The sequence below is a fragment of the Podarcis raffonei genome, chromosome 14, assembly GCF_027172205.1.
Source record: "Podarcis raffonei isolate rPodRaf1 chromosome 14, rPodRaf1.pri, whole genome shotgun sequence".
NCBI classification, from domain to species: domain Eukaryota; kingdom Metazoa; phylum Chordata; class Lepidosauria; order Squamata; family Lacertidae; genus Podarcis; species Podarcis raffonei.
In genome coordinates, this window is record NC_070615.1 from 35502852 (window position 1) to 35516663 (window position 13812).

At 41.8% G+C, this 13812-nt stretch overlaps 1 protein-coding gene across 3 annotated transcripts in view; it reads left to right on the forward strand.

Moving 5' to 3' along the window:
- The window catches only part of CLUAP1 (clusterin associated protein 1), a 55798-nt gene that overhangs the window by 6109 nt on the left and 35877 nt on the right, over positions 1-13812 (forward strand). For 2 of the 3 annotated variants that reach the window (XM_053364646.1, XM_053364647.1), the window contains exons 4-5: positions 3955-4134; positions 7007-7102. In XM_053364646.1, the coding sequence (XP_053220621.1) occupies positions 3955-4134; positions 7007-7102 (276 nt within the window). The remainder of the gene's footprint in view (positions 1-3954; positions 4135-7006; positions 7103-13812) is intronic. The other variant, XM_053364648.1, reaches the window with a different exon arrangement.

Genomic DNA, 13812 nt, shown 5'->3' on the forward strand with positions numbered 1-13812 from the left:
TCCATCATCTTGATTCAGAATGGTGGCCAGTGGCACATTGTCAACAAAAACTGCTGCCATCCCCTTCTTTCAACCCCCCTTATGTCTCCCTCCCAACCTTATACTGTATACAATATTAAAGTCTCACATTGACTATAAATGATCTGAAAAAAGGACTTTATGATCTGAAAACAGAGACGACGTATGTACTTTTGTAACCTAAGAAAATCTTCAATAAATACACCCCCCCAAAATAAAACTACTGCCCCACTACACGAACCCTCGTGCCAAGTTTGAAATCAGCCAAAAATGAGGTGAAGGCACACTAAAGTAATATTTCGGACTGCCATCTTAATTCACAGTGGTGTTTGGCATCCCAGTGTTGACAAAAACTGCCACCCCCACCATGGGAACCCTCATGCTGAGCTTGGTGATGATATTTCAAGAGACATCCGAATGCACAGAGAACCATATTCTAAAATGTATAGTAGTTGGTGATGGTGATAACTCAGGTAGACTGTGAAGAGCTCCTAAAGGATTTCTCCAACTGGGTGAATAGGCAGCAAAACAGTAAATGAGATTCAGTATAATTAAGTGTAAAGTTATGCACAAACCACCACAACTTCACATATATGGTGACATATTCAGCCATCCTCTGAACTGATGATGACTAACCAGGAAAGAGATCTTGGGGCTCAACAATATTGTCAACTCTGTGAGTATCAACTGTGAAAAAGGCATATTCCATACTGGGGATTACTAGTAAAGGGACTGAAAATTTAAAAACCCCAGTATTGTACTCAACCCAGTTCCAGTCATTTCATCTCAAAAAAGAAAACTGTAGAGATACAGAGGTACAGAAAATGGCAGCAAAATAATCAGGTTAATGGAGCATTTTTCCTGCAAGGAAAGGTGTGAGGCATTTGGAGCTTTTTATGTTAGAAAAAGATGACTAAGGGCAACATGATAAAAAGTTGTCAAATTATCCACTTTCTCCATATCATGCATAGATAGAAATTTCTCTGTCTTTTGTAATACTAGAACTGGGTCATCCAGTGAAATTGGTTACCGTAGGGTCAGGACAGATCACAAAAAGTACATCCATACATCTAGCATAATTAAATTAATGGAATGATCTGCTGCAAGATGGGGTGATGGCCTCTGGCTGAGGTAACATTAAGAGAAGGATGTGCCTGTCACTGGCCATTAGCTAAATGAAACTTTCCAATTAAGAGGCAGTTGATGGGCAGCAGGACCAGCAGAGCTCTGTTGCCTTAGATGTCCTGTTTGTGCACTTCTTGAACATTTCTCCCGGCTACTTTCTTGGGCTCCATGATCACTGCAGATGGTAACAGCAGTCACGAAATTAAAAGACGTCTGCTTCTTGGGAGAAAAGCAATGAGAAACCTAGACAGCATCTTAAAAAGCAGAAACATCACCAAGCAAGGTCAAGGCACTGATTTACTACTATTGAAAATAAATTTCCTTGGAAGTGAGTCTTACACACTGCTTCTGCTGTCCATATTGGATAGTTTTATTTTCCTCTTGTTCTGTGGAGTACATCCAGTAGAAATTAAAACGAACGAGAGTGGGTACCAGAATAAGATGAAGGTTCTGAAATGTTGCTGGTGTAATTGAGTCAATCTTAAAGCGATAGACTAGGAAGAACTGTTGACCTTTGCAAATGTTTTGCTGGTAGCAGATGTGAATATCGCTCAAGTGTTTGATTTCTAAACTATAGGACTGGCACTTTTATTGCTATTTTGAGAAATACAGAAAGTACATTATTTTTCTCATTACTAACTTTGGTCTCTGTTTCCATAACAATTATTGATTTTTCCTCTTCGTTTTTTAAATGGATCTGTAGCACTTCGGTTTTTAACAATACCTTCAGAATGCTTTCCATCAGCCTCCCAGTGAAACTGACATTGTAGGTGCTACCAATATAGAAATTACAATTTCTTTCAAAACTTTGCACTCAATGCTGTCATGAAGCAACACTTCACAATCTTCTGGCTGAAAGAAATAGAAGGAAAAACACTTTGCTTGTTGTTGTTTTTAAACAATTGCCCGTGATACTTTTTCTTGCCAATGCGTGCTGACCACTTCTTCCTTTTCTGGGCTGCTCAAAAATTGCTTAGGTCTTTTCAGTGTCTATAAAGAATTGCCATTTTTAGTCTAGCAATTACATTTTCTCTATTCTTGCTGAGGTTGTTTCATGTAATCCTCACATCAGGCAATCACTTGATCTTTCCTCTTCTTCAGTTTCAGCATTTCTAAAGTAGCCATTCCTTGTTGTACCTCCCTGCTGAAGCTTTTATCACTGTCTGGGCTAAACTTCACCTGGGCTGTTGAAACCTCCTCTTTGCAGGTCTCTCCTCCTGCTGTGCACTTTCCCTGCTTTTTCTCTCTAGTGGTTTGTCCAAAGCAAATTGTGTTGTCTGCAGGCACTGATGTTTGCGGTGTGAAAATATTTCCATCTTGCTTAGCAGGGGGATATGTCACCTTTCTGCCAAGAGCCTCTCAAGGCAACCTTTCTTCCACCACCCTGGCCCACACCATCCCCATCTATGATTTTAGTTCCTTGAGTATCCACTCATGTCATGGAGTGAACTATGAGTAGCTAAAAGACAAAGTCACAGGAACCCAAGTAACAAAACAGAAGTGATTATTGAAACATAAACATGTCAACATATGCAAATATATGTGTACACAATACAAAATGCAAGTCACCCGAGCTGTGACTACTGTATAAACAGCAACAAAGCTGTGGAAATAAAATAGATGAAGATAGACAAGATCTCAGGATTGTATCTCACTTCATACTTGTTCAGAAACAAATTGGAGAATTATCCATAGATGGCAGCCCCAATATCCCCCCCCTATTTTCTTCCTTTCATTAGTTTGCTATTCCTGTAAACTGTGATTCTGCTACATGCACCCAGGCATTTGAGTAACAACACTCTTGGTTAGAGGGTTGTTACTCCAAGAAGTGTGATTCAAAAGTGAAGAGTTTTCAGTTCTTTGGCAAAGGGTAAATATATTGAAATGCAAACCTGCTACTTTATTATTACTTGTTACTCCATTCTTTCGTTAATTATAAATATTTTCCATTTTGAAACCCCTCTGGCTTTTTTCCCATACTCTGAACTGCTACATACAGTTCCATGCCAGCACCTTCCATTCTCCCGATGATCCCCACTGTGGAACTCCCTCCCCTCCTCAACACCCTTCCTTTTAATTTCCAGATGGTAAATGTTTATGTGTGTTCACGGAGAGGTGTTGGATTGATTTCATGGCACATACCAGGGAGAGAAATCAAAACAGAGTAATTTAATAGATAAATGTTGAATTGCCTGTCCACAAGAATCATTGAAAGGGAAGAATTCATTAAGGTAAATGATCTCATTACAGCAATTCACAGTGGGGCTGGGAAGCCACTGACCTCTGTGTGGAAGCTGGGCACGGGTGGGCAGCACTTAAGTGCCAGTTAAGCAAAGGTCTGATCAGCTGCAGTTCCACCCCTGGCGAAGTAGATTAACAAAGTTTGCTGTGCTGAGTTTTCTCTTTGGGCTAATTAAGGAACCACTTGATGCCAAGGGCGTTTGCTGTATAAGGGTCATTTTTATCCTGACAGCATCAGGGAACGGCTTGAGCTGTCTTTTTGCAATCTGAATTACTGTGTTACAACTATTGCATGGGCAAAAGCGTCTTTTAAAAATGGAAACACTCGCTAAGATATATAAGTTGTGTTCTTGGAGAAGGTGTTTGAGATCTGCCTCTTCAGAATCTGGCGATCCCAGAGCATGGCCAAAAACATGATGAAGCAGCTTTATGAAAGCCAAAGCAGATCCAGATCTGGATGGGAGACTGCTTGGGAACGCTATGTATATCGTCTTAAGTTCAGTCATGGAAGAAAGGTGGGACAGAAAATACAGTAAAACAAATCGGCATTTATTTTTGGTTTTCTAATAGGCGACAAAAGCTCACATCAAGCTCAACACCAAGAAGCTCTACCAAGCAGATGGCTATGCAGTGAAGGAGCTCTTAAAGATCACCTCTGTTCTTTACAATGCTATGAAGACCAAAGGAATGGAAGCCACTGCCGTGGGTGAAGAAGACACGAGCAAATTCAAATTTGACCTTGGCTCAAAAGTAAGGAACTTTGTGCTTCTTTCTCTTTCATTTTCTTTTCAAGATTTATTACATTTGCACCCTGTTCTTTTCAGGAACACTAGAGTATTATTTTAGCCTCACAACTTCTCTGTCAACCAGATTAAGTTGAGACAAAGGGCCACCTAGCCAATTCACACTAGCTGTAGAAGCCCTGTGTTGTTGTTTTGAAGTAATGTGTACAATCTAGAGATGTGTTAACCACACATTCAACCCTAGTTGATTAAAACAGTTGGCGTGGGGAATTCTGGGGACTGGTCCCTGATTTGATGCAAAGTTTGATTTGATCAGCAGCGGTTTGGAGCTAGTCCTTATGGAGGTGGTCTGCTTGTCTCTGGCCCGTACCACTGATGGGGGATCATATAATGGGGTGTTCCTCCGTACAGCATATAATATATTCCTGTATATAATAAACTAGCCTTCTTCCTGACATGCTATTTTTCCATATGCAATGATTTATTTATTTTTTAATAATGGTATGCAGGAGCAGTCATTCCTTTGAAGCTCCCCTTACAGTCTGAAGTGGTATAATCCAGATAAAGCTTTAGGCCTGGCATGTGTTATTGAAGACAATTGCAGTATTTCTCACACTATTCACTAATTTTTAAATGTTTGTTCCTGTATTTGAGACTGGGAGCCAGTACTCATAAGAGAATTGCAAATGGATATCCTTTGAGTATTGGCTCCAAGACCAATTCAGCAGTGGTTCTGGTGTTACGGAACTTTCTCTCCAGTGAGACCCACTGAGGTTTACAAGTGTATCTCAAACACCTACATTTCACGGTGTGGTTGCAAATTCTTTTTTGCTAGGTTTTTTGTTAAGGTTACTGTACTATATATATTTATTTATATTTTCATTTTTATTAATTTTGTTACTATTGTATGTGTTAACTATGGCTTCTTTTATCACTGCCATCCTCTTCAGAAAAGATTTGGCAAAAAGGCAAAGTATACATACAAATAATAAGCTGACTGTTTTGTCCCTACATTCTTAGCATCTATCATCCATAGGCTTGTCTGGAGGATGTGACCTGAGGATTGCGGCCCAAATTTACTGTGAGATTGCCCCAATTTCCAACCCATTAGTCTTCCATCTCCCAGGTTTTCAGAAAAAGTATCACTATCACCAAGAATATGTTCACATTCTGGCTTCCAGCTGTTTTTTATGCTTTTCTGCCCTCCCATTACTTAGTGTGTCTGGCCTTTCTTCCCGGCCTGTCAATGAGTCTGCACATTGCATACCAAAAAAATAAATAAATGTTTTGTAAGAGTATTAGTAATTATGAATCTGTAAATGGGTCACGCCAACTGTGATGGAGCGGGGAGGTTGCCCACCCCCTCTATCTCTTCTCTTGCTTCGCCTTCTTCCACAGCTGTCGTTTCTCTCAGATGAATAAAAATCCAATGAAATGAAGCTGGATGCCAGAAGATTCAGGACAGATAAAAAGAAGTAACTTCTTCACACAGCCCATAGTTGAATGGGAATTTGCTCCCACAAGTGGTAGTGATAGCCACCAGTTTTGATTGCTTTAAGAGAGGACTAGACAGATTCCTGTAGGATAAGGCTGTCAGTAGCTACTAGCCAGGATGACTATGTCCTACCTCCATTGAAAGAGTGTGCTTTTGAATACCAGTTGCTGGAAACTGCAGTAGGGGAGAATGCCGTTGTGCTCAGGGCCTGCTTGCATCCTTCCCAGAAGAGGCATCTAGTCGACCACTGTGCGAACAGGATGCTGGACAAGGTGGGCCACCATCCTGATGCTTTGGCTGTGCTGATCTTCATCCAAGGTGACAGACACCGGTGTGTTTTGTTGCCCCACAGCGGGAAGGCTAATTTCCTTTGATGTGAAAGCCTTGTGGCTCTCTGCCATCTCAGGCTGCCTCTCTCCTCCTAAAAAGGGCCAGGAGCCCCAAGGCAACAAAGAGACTGGAGCAGGTTGTGTGTACACCCCATCATGGCATATCTAGTCTTTGTACGATAATTGGTAGTTGCCATTAGAGACTGGAAGAACTGCAGGTTTTAAGGTTGTGCCAATCCGCTTAACTCATTTATCTCTCTCATCCTTTCCCAACTTTTGTGCGAAAATATACTAACTATAAGCGTCTTGAGAAAATGACTCTTTTGAATGGAAGCTGCAGCTCATTAATTTAAGATGACCTCCTCCTACTCAGGAAATGTTCTTTTTTTGGCAATGTAAAAAATTCATTTACGGGTATGATTTCATTTACTTGTTTAAAAGTATCTTTAGGCTGGAATACACATTTCAGATTGTTCACACTTATTTAAAAGTGTGCTTAAACTAACTGCTTCTTTTTTAAAGGAAAGGTATCCATGGGAGGGCCTAATGCAAAATGTGCTCCCGATGCAGATTTCAGTTCCACATCAGTTTGTAGCTGAACATCATCCCCCACCCCACCCCCGGTTGCTACTTGTTCACAGAGATGTTGTTCATGGCAAACAGCAGAGAGAAAATTGGAGGATTGTTGATGGGGAACAGTCAGGTCTCCAATCTGGATTGGGGTCTCACATGGCTGCTCTTTTTTTCAGAATAAAAGTGGACAACTACTACTACTACTACTACTACTACTAATAATAATAATAATAATATTGTATACCACCCTATACCCTCAGGTCTAAATAACATGATATGCACCTTGTCCCTTTAAAGCATGATTTGTTTCCACCATAACTGGCGTAGATATGATCTCTTCTTTTTATGTGTTTTGAGACATGCCCTTTCAGTTGCAGAACTGACCAGATATGGTGGTTTCACTTGAAATATCCTTATCTCTCCCCCCCCACCCCTGGAATTTTCATGCAGGTAAAGCTCTTCTTTTTCTGATGTTTATCTAGATCAGCGATTTGAAGACGGCCAGGCAGCTTGCTTCAGAAATTACTTCCAAAGGAGCATCTCTTTTTGATTTACTGGGCAAAGAAGTAGAGCTGAGGGTGAGTTGGTAAAAAGAACTTGCAGGCTCTGGAAAAAAACAATAGAATTCTTCAGCTATCATACTCGAAGTAATCCATCTTTGTGCTGTAATATTTCTAGAATCCTGAAACCCAAAATTGGGTTATTTCAAATCAACCAGTTGTGAATTTCAGCTCTCCTTTAGTTGTCGGTTCCTGGTCATGATAAGAGTTCTCCTCTGCTTAGTTTCTCACTCAGTTTTCTATCCCCTCTCAGATTTCTTCCTGTTCACCTCCCTGCTTTCCATCTCAGGAATTGCTTCTTCCAGTCCTTTTCATCCACCTTCGCTCTTTTCCTTTGGCCAATTGTCTCCTCTTTCTCTAGACCTGTCTGATCCACGCATAAAGACAGGTGCCACTGAAGGAAATTTAAGGTTCTGTGTAGTGTTAGTCCTACTTAGCATAGGCCCATTGAAATTCATGAGTAACTTAGAGCTGTTAATTTTAGTGGGTCTACTCTGAGTAAAAGTTAATTTGATGCAACTCTTAGAGAAGATGGAGCAGACGGAGCAATTTAGTCTTTGGCATCTAGAGGCTCGTCTGCCTGGCTAGACCCACTGGAACATTAGGATAGCTTAGCCAGCAACTGCACACATAGGGAATACTCTCCTGTTTTCTGTGTCAGAGTGTTCTCTGTGAGTAGCAGTTTCCTCATTGTGCACACAGAATATTCTTTGACATAGGGCAAGGCACAAGGCAGCCCTGGGATGTGCAAGGCTCTATGTGTAGAGCTTTGGGATTGCGGCAATTTAATTATTTTTAACACTTGAGATAGTTTAGAAGGCAGTAGGCTGGTGTCTTTGTGACAGGTGCCAGCTATAATAATAGTAGTAGTAGTAGTAATAATAATAATAATAATGATTATTATTATTATTTATTACAGTATTTATACCCTGCCCATCTGGCTGGGTTTCCCCAGCCACTCTGGGCGGCTCCCAGCAGAATATATAAAAAAGCGACAAAACATCAAACATTATAAACTTCCCTAAACAGGGCTGCCTTCAGATGTCTTCTAAAAGTCAGATAGTTGTTTATTTCCTTGACATTTGATGGGAGGGTGTTCTACAGGGTGGGCGCCACTACTGAGAAGACCCTCTGCCTGATTCCCTGTAGCTTCACTTCTCTCAGTGAGCAGAATGATGGGGTTGGAGATGCTCCTTCAGATATACTGGGCCGAGGCCATTTAGGGCTTTAAAAGTCAGCACCAATACTTTGAATTGTGCTCCGAAACATACTGCTTGTTTCCTGATCCAGCCTTGTAAAGGCTTCTGTTTTGCAGTATTCTGATCAAATAATTTTGATCTTTCAGGCAAGAGGGGGGGAAATTTTCGGCCAAGCAGGGCAGATCTTTATTTCCCCCCTTCCAATCATCTGACATTATAATGATGCGCAAGCAGTTCCGTCTTGCTTGCTGCAGGGTTCAGGTACACCAGCGAGGTCACTGCTCATACACCCAAACTAAGCAGGATTGAACAGCTGTTGCATGGTTCAATCCTACTTTCCATCTGTGGGATTCAGCTGTTTCTCTACTTGCCCTGCACCTGAAGTCGTGTATGAGGTGTGAGGCAGGTGGGCATAGTTTGGTGAAAACATCGTTGTGGGCCACACAGGGAGGCCTGGTGGTCCAAATTTGGCCTGCAGGCTGGGTGTTCCCCATCCCTTTTTTTAAAGAGATTTAGCAGGCTTGGTCAGTGCTGTATTGAGCTGTCCCTCAAAGGCAGTGCTCTAATGCATACATAATGTTAAGCCAAAAATAGTTATCAGACTGAACTTGCCATATCCTGTCTCGGGAGAAATGACTCTGCCTCATTAGAGTTGGTATGACATTGTTAGTGTAAGGTACAAAGCCTTTGCAAAAGACCAGTTGTGTGAAAAACCTTCAAGAAAGTAACAAGCAGCGCTTTCCGGTATCCTTCCTAATGATATGTGTCTGGTTTTTTTGTTCTGAGCAATTAATTAAAACTATGAAATGCAATTCCAGCCCAAGGCTGGATAGTTAAGCTGAACTCTCTCTGCTCTCTCTGGGATCTGGGCCCATGGCATGTTCTGAAATACATTAGTGTTAGTCTGTTATTGAAACAGTGTATTGATATCCATTTTTGCTGCTGGGAAGCTGAACTTTATGGTAATTATACTGGCAAAATTGAAGCCATTAATTATGGGTGAACTTAATATTTACAAATCCTCCCTTAATATAAATATCAAGGGCTTCTGCAGTGCACCCTCCCTCCCCAGAATCTTTGTCTTTCCTTTATTTCATATATCTGATTTTAATCCTACCCTTCCTCCTCTAGGGAACTCAAGGTTACATGTAGTTTGCCTGTGCTTTGCTTATATGCCACTCACACCGTAGTGTAAGGAAATGTTGGGGGTCTACTTTGATATGTTTGCTAAATCTTAATAGCTAGGTTTTATGGGCAATAAATTACATTTATATATTTGAAATATTTCATCAAAACAGATTCCAGATCAGTATACAACAATAAAGATTGAGGTGGGAAATTTTGTGTTTTATCTATGGATGTATTTGTATATATGTGCTGTTTTTTAAAACTGATGCCAGGAAACCCTGTAACCAATAATTAGAAATTGCTGATAGTAAATACTTTATCACAGTTGCTTCCTTCCCTTCCTCAAAGGACTGTTTATGTGACATTTCCCTATTTTGTTAGCATGGTAGCCCTATGAAGCAGATGAGTGTGTGTCAGGCCTGAGGTCACCCCAAAAAATTCATGGTAGAATAGGGTTTTGTATCCAGATTTCCCCATTCAGATACAAACCTTTTGTCAACAACATCACATAGATTACCCTTTTTTGAGCTGTCAAAGTGTGTTTCATATGTTGCCTCAGTAATTCTTACAACCAACCCTGTAAAGTAGGTCTGTACCATTAACTCCTTATTACTGATAGGAATTTTGGCAGGCAAGGGTGGGGAACATATATTGAAAGTTCTCATATAACATATTTGTATACTTTTGCTAAAGAAAGTTAGGCGTAAGAATTGCTCTCTCTTAAAAACTCAACTTGGTAGCTCTCTGACCTTACTATAACAAAAGGCGCTTGGGTTTGTCATTATGAGATGCTTCTTTGAGTTTTAAATCTGTCTGTCTCTTTTCCATTATTTTTCCATTGTGCAGGTTGAAGGTGTTCTTTTTCTTCTTAAGGATTATAGATTGCATACTTTAGACTTGCTATATTAGTTGAGAGCTGAAATGAAATTTCTTTTCCCATCATTGCAAGGCAGGTGTAAATGAGCCCTTTCAGTTAGTGGTCGAAATAGCTGTTATATAGAAAAAACACTTCTTACCGTTTGAGCAATTTTGAAGTGGTGGAAAGATGCCAATTATAGACCACTGGAAGAGCATCTTATAATACCCAACCTAGCAGGTGGGAGACAAGCTCCAGTGCTTACCTTCATTTGTGGGTGCTGTCAGTGCATTGAAGTTCCTATGGTGTGCATTGGATCTGTCAGAGGATGGTTCAAGGGAAAGGATCCAGGTCATTTAGAATAAGTACATTGCTACATTTTTTCCCCATGTTAAAAGTGCTGAGATTTCATGAACACTGTTGATTTGCACAGAGTTTAAAAACCCAGTACTTTCCTATTTCACTAAGAAGAGCCTTCTGGATCAGGCCAAAGTTCCATCTAGTCCAGCATCCTTTTCTTACAATGGCCAACCAAATACCTATGGGAAGCCAGCAGGCAGGACCAAAGTGCAACAGCGCTTTTCCCACTTGTGATTCCCAGAAACTGGCTTTCAAAGGTATGCTGCCACCAGCAGAGAACAAAGCACATAGCCATTGGTAGTCTAATCATTATCTAATCCTTTTTAAAGCCATCCAAGTTGCTACCTATCTCTAAATTTTGGGGTAGCAAATTCCATAGTTTTAACAGTGCACTTTTGCCTGTCCTGAATTTTCCAAAATTCAGCTTCACTGGCTGGCTTCCATCTAGTATTATGAAAGAAGCAGAAAAACATTCCACCTATTTTTTTCTACAGTATGCATAATCTTATACGCCTCTATCATGTCCCTTACTCATCTTTTGTTCTAAACTAAAGAGCTCCAAATGTTGTAACATTTCCTCATAGGGAAGTTGTGCAAACTCCTTGATCATTTTTGTTGCCCTGTTTTGAACGGCTTCCATCTCTGTGATATCCTTTTTGAAGTGAGGTGGTCAGACCTGTACACCTCTAGGATTTGTTCTGAACTGATTGATTGAAGCGTTGAGCAAAGACTCAGGTCCTTTGGGGGCCGGTGTCCTATAGCTCCCCCTCCCTGCTTTGGAAGTGTGTGTTTAAATGTCTCCAGCTCAGCTGGTTGTCTTTCACAGCTCTTCTTGGCGCTCTCCCATCTGTCAAGTCATAGATGGGTAAGCGGGAGCCTGTCAAGAAATGGCCTTGCTTTGACATGGTAAGATCTTACGCTCAGCAGGCATAAAAAGAAAATTCCCAAAACATCTTCTATAGTGGAATGACCTTTTAAAAAAACATGAAAAACATGCTACATCTTTTTTGGACATCTTAATTAATGAGACTGAATTTTACAATATATCAGAAAAGGTATTGGGAAAGCTCCTTTTGTTCCTGAAACAAATGTGTGAAATTAAGTGCATGGACCACTTCACACATTGTATTCATTGGAGTATCCTTACAAGGTCTTGGGTACACACATGTAAAGTGGGGATGTGGTCCCATCTTGGATGTTGTACAGTGTTAGGATCGAGCTATAGACAGCTGTCAAGAGGGGAGCCAGGAAGAGTTGCGCCAAGATAGCCTGACACCAAGCCAGGAAAATTTGGCTTATCCCCATGCCTGAGAATACCTCACTTCCATGAAAATGCTCCAAGTTGCATTTCTGTTATATGGGATAAGCACACACATTTTGATATGTTATTTTCTCTAACGTATGCATTTTATAGCACATACAGTGGTGCCTCGCAAGACGAAATTAATTTGTTCCGCGAGTCTTTTCGTCTTGTGATGTTTTTCGTCTTGCGAAGCACGGTCCGTCGCAACTGCGCCTCTTCAAGCGGCTTTAGGAAAAAAGTGAACAAACTCGCAAGACGTTTTCGTCTTGTGAAGCAAGCCCATAGGGAAAATCATCTTGCGAAGCAACGCAAAAACCGAAAAACGCTTTCGTCTTGCGAGGCACCACTGTACACAGACACCCCCAGTATATGCATTTTACTTGGCTGGAAAGCTGCATTGCAATATATACAGAAGTGCAATTTTTGAAGGAAAACTGTGTTTTGGTTCTCATATTGTTTTGGAAAGTGCAAATTAGATTTTGCCTTTAGATGCAAACTGAAATGAAATTCTTCCTCATCCCCACTCATCACTGAGTGACCATAAAATGGAAGGTGACCGCTGCTGAAAGCAAATATATCTGCATCTCTAGTAATTTATCAAGGAGCAGAGAAACTGGATGTCTTATGCAACATCCTATTGTACTCTCGATTTGAGCTTTCTCCCCACCTTTTTTTGGTTATAGAAAAGACGTGAAATGACCCCTGTGCTTCACTTACAAAGGACGTCTGCAGTTATTCATTCGCTTGCTGTATGTCCATTCTTTCTGCAACAGCACAGATGCTCCCAAACTGAGCTGCTCATTGCTGCTGTTTCTTTATCTTTGTCAAAAATGAAATCTGCAAGAAGCTCTTGGGTGTGTTTTCCAAATCGGAAAGCCCCAAATTAGTTAAGGAGGACAACAGTGAACTACTTTGGTGTTAGTGCTTTATGCAAGATGTGGCCTTTGCTTCTGCAGGGTGTCGGGGGGTGGATGGAGTTTGTGGCATGTTTCTGTCAGGGTTCTCTCAGGTCTTTTTTTAAAAAAATCGTGATGTTTTTACTTTTGAAAGGGGTGGTTTTCACATTAGTTTTATGGGTGGCAAAAATGAAAAGGGGGGGGAGTTATAGTCCCTCCAAAGAGGGGAACGCATAAATGAAAGGCAATGTCAGGGATAGCATGTACACCAGGGGTCAGCAAATTGTTTTAGCAGTGGGCCAGTCCACTATTCCTCAGACCTTGTGGCAGGCCGGAGAAGGAGCACCAAAGGGGGGGGGAGTTGGAAGAAGAGGCAAGTCCTCCGCAGCCACCAGCCCCAGCCGCTGCGCTTACCTTCCCAGGAGCTGCCACAGCACCACCACCACCACTGCTGCTGCTTCTCATGGGAGGGCAGAGCGAGCTCGTCTGCTCCACTCTCTGGCACACAGGAGCACCAGGGTGGCAACGGGAGGAAGAGGCCAAGCTGTGGTGGCTCTGCCAGCGGCGGGAGGAAGAGGCCGAGTGGCGACGGAAAAAGAGGCCGAGTGTTGGCGGCTCTGCTGGTGACGGGAAGAAGAGGCCGAGCACTCAAACACCGCACCTGGATTACCTCAGCGCAGCACGGAGATGTCTCTGCCAATCAAACGCCGCTGAGGTAATCCAGGTGCGGCGTTTGAGTGGCAGAGCCGCCAGTTGCTCAGCCTCTTCCTCCCATCGCCATCACCGGGAGTCTCTTCTTCATGGCGCGGGCCGGATTTAGGACCCAGGTGGGCCTGATCCGGCCCAGGGGCCGTAGTTTGCCGACCCCTGATGTACACAGATTATGCAAGGGTAGAATGATTTCATTTTGCGCACTTAAGACAAACTGCCCCAACCATACTAAAACATCATACTTCTTTTAAGACCAGGACCTCATCTTCCTAATC